Genomic DNA, 2,322 nt, shown 5'->3' with positions numbered 1-2,322 from the left:
TAATAAATTTTTACTATGATAAATCAAAAATTAAACTTGGAAAAGTTAGATCTCACCTCCTCCACCACATTTATTGCAAACTAAGTTTCTAAAGTGAAAATTTCTCCCCAATCAAACACCCTCACTTATCTTCTAGCTATTTCCCCAATGCAGGCCATTAGCCTTTATTCAATCAGCATTTGAAATGCCTTCTTCGAGAGCCACATTTACATCTTCGCAAATAACTTGGTGCATACATCAACATTTGTTCAATCAACTTTGGACATCTTCTTTGAGTCCTCCTAAATTTTCCCCTAACAACTTTATAACAGCATAATTTTTTATATATTATCATTTGATAATTCAATATATATATCAAGTGATTAAGAAAAAAAGTAACTAAAAATTAAAAAGTTTAAAATTAATGAATGCATTAGATGAAAATTAAATTCTATTAACTTTTTTATGTATTGTATATTTAAAGTTTGTCCAGTAAAAAATAATAATTAAAGTTGGGCTCATTAAAGTAATTGCAATCAATTATAATGTACTATCATAAAAGTTTTTTTTTTTTATCTATTAGCATATGTAGTTTTTATAGGTGATGTCTTTTGAACGGAGAATATAAAGAGATCGAAATGCTATTCGATACTCTAGTATTTTTTTTTTCAACACTCGTTATGTAACCATTTTGTTTGGTAAGTCTCACCTATAGTTAATGATTCTATAACCAGGAGAGAACGTTAAAAAAAGTGTTGGTAACATTTTTTTTATAATATGATAAAACAAAATCTCTTATTAGGAGTTTTTTTTATGCACAAGTTCTAAACTTAAAACCTTAAGAAAATCAATGTCCGTTCATTATAAAAGTTTTGTTAGGGTATTCATTATAAAAGTTGAATCATTAATTCCTCTAAAAAAATTGAAACATAAGAAGACAGTCACTTTTCTTTTTTTATAATTTGCAATAATTCTATTTTTACTACAGTATTAATTTGTAATAATTCTTGATGATCCATCAAGACCTGTCATACGTACATTTCATAGTTTGCCATTATTAATATTAAAATACCACCATAGGTTAATCAATTCATAACAGAATCCCTCACACATGCATCAAATTGAAACAAACTCAAATCCCTAACGCGCATAATCCACCATAAACGGAACCCGCTTCCTTCTCTCTTTCCCTCGTTGTGTGCGTGTTAATTTGTTTTTCCCATTAACCACGTTTTAGGAGAACTTCTGAACAAATATTCTACCATTTGGATCAAAACTCCAATTTTGATGCCTTTTCACAGCTCATATTCATCAAAAAGAAGAAATTTGGAAAGTTAACCCATCTAATTAACCCTTCATAATCTCAATTTTCTCCCATAAAAAAAATTAAACCCATTATAGGTTAACAATGGACGATGATAAAGAAGAAACATTGATCTGGGTCTCAGCACATAACATTTGATCACATTCCACACACAGTTTTTGTGCTGAGAAGACAGAAATTAAATGCCTGTGGCGCCTGATCCGAGTTCCGGGCGCATCTTCATATGGATCACTGCGTGTTTCTTGTTCACCTGCGTCCTCGCTGGAGGAGGGTGCCTCGTGGAATACATGATTCTTCCCGCGTCAGAAGTTCCACCTTGGATTCCCCTTCTAGGGTTCACACTGGTTAGTCTACCCTGGGTTTTTTGGCTTCTCACTTTCTTGTACCGGATTCTCTCGCGGTGTTGTGGATGTAGATTTGGTTTTGGTGTTGCAAGAGAGGGATCAAGAGGCGGTAACAGTGATGGTGCAAGTGCACCCGGGGAAGCAAATAATAATAACAATAATAATGGTATGAATAGGACGTTATCTGCTGCTTCACATGAGAGTCAATTGCCATTGGCAAAGTCAATGGCCTAGCTAGCCCTTGATCAAATTGGTAATTGTCTTTACAATTCGGTCATACGATCTAGGGTTTGACCCCAATAAAAAAACATTCAAACAAGTTGGAATTTGACTCTACTTTTGGTGGGTTTGTTCTTTCAATTCAATTCATAATTTGCTCTTGCAATCACCACTTCTTTTCATATGATATGATTGGTATTGCACTGTGTGGTACATATACAGTTATACATCATCTACTAGAAGCAATATCCCAAGTCCTCACCAATCTTCATGGATACCCTCATTAGGTACAACAACAATGAATTTGAAGATAGATGTGTTATGTTATCATTGAATTGAAACTTCTCTCTAGTTTCTAGTTTTATTAGTTTTTTTCTTAAAAAAATATCTTTACAGATGAATTAAATTCGACTTTTCAAGTTTCATTGGCCTCGGATTTTTCTAGTTTTTTCATTC

The 2,322-nt window shown here is 32.9% G+C and overlaps 1 protein-coding gene across 1 annotated transcript; it reads left to right on the top strand.

Annotated features, from left to right (window-relative positions):
* Positions 1 to 1,022: 1,022 nt before the first annotated feature.
* LOC100818446 (uncharacterized) lies at positions 1,023 to 2,031 on the top strand. Its single transcript, XM_014777130.2, has one exon. The coding sequence runs from the start codon at positions 1,486 to 1,488 to the stop codon at positions 1,879 to 1,881; it is 396 nt and encodes a 131-aa protein (XP_014632616.1). The 5' UTR covers positions 1,023 to 1,485; the 3' UTR covers positions 1,882 to 2,031.
* The last annotated feature ends 291 nt before the right edge of the window (positions 2,032 to 2,322 follow it).

This window comes from Glycine max, chromosome 6 (assembly GCF_000004515.6).
Source record: "Glycine max cultivar Williams 82 chromosome 6, Glycine_max_v4.0, whole genome shotgun sequence".
Classification (NCBI taxonomy): Eukaryota; Viridiplantae; Streptophyta; class Magnoliopsida; order Fabales; family Fabaceae; genus Glycine; species Glycine max.
This window is presented reverse-complemented; position numbering and strand designations above follow the sequence as displayed.

Bases quoted from the DNA above. Each gene is read 5' to 3' on its own strand.
- LOC100818446 (XM_014777130.2), top strand. From the start codon at position 1,486: ATGCCTGTGGCGCCTGATCCGAGTTCCGGGCGCATCTTCATATGGATC.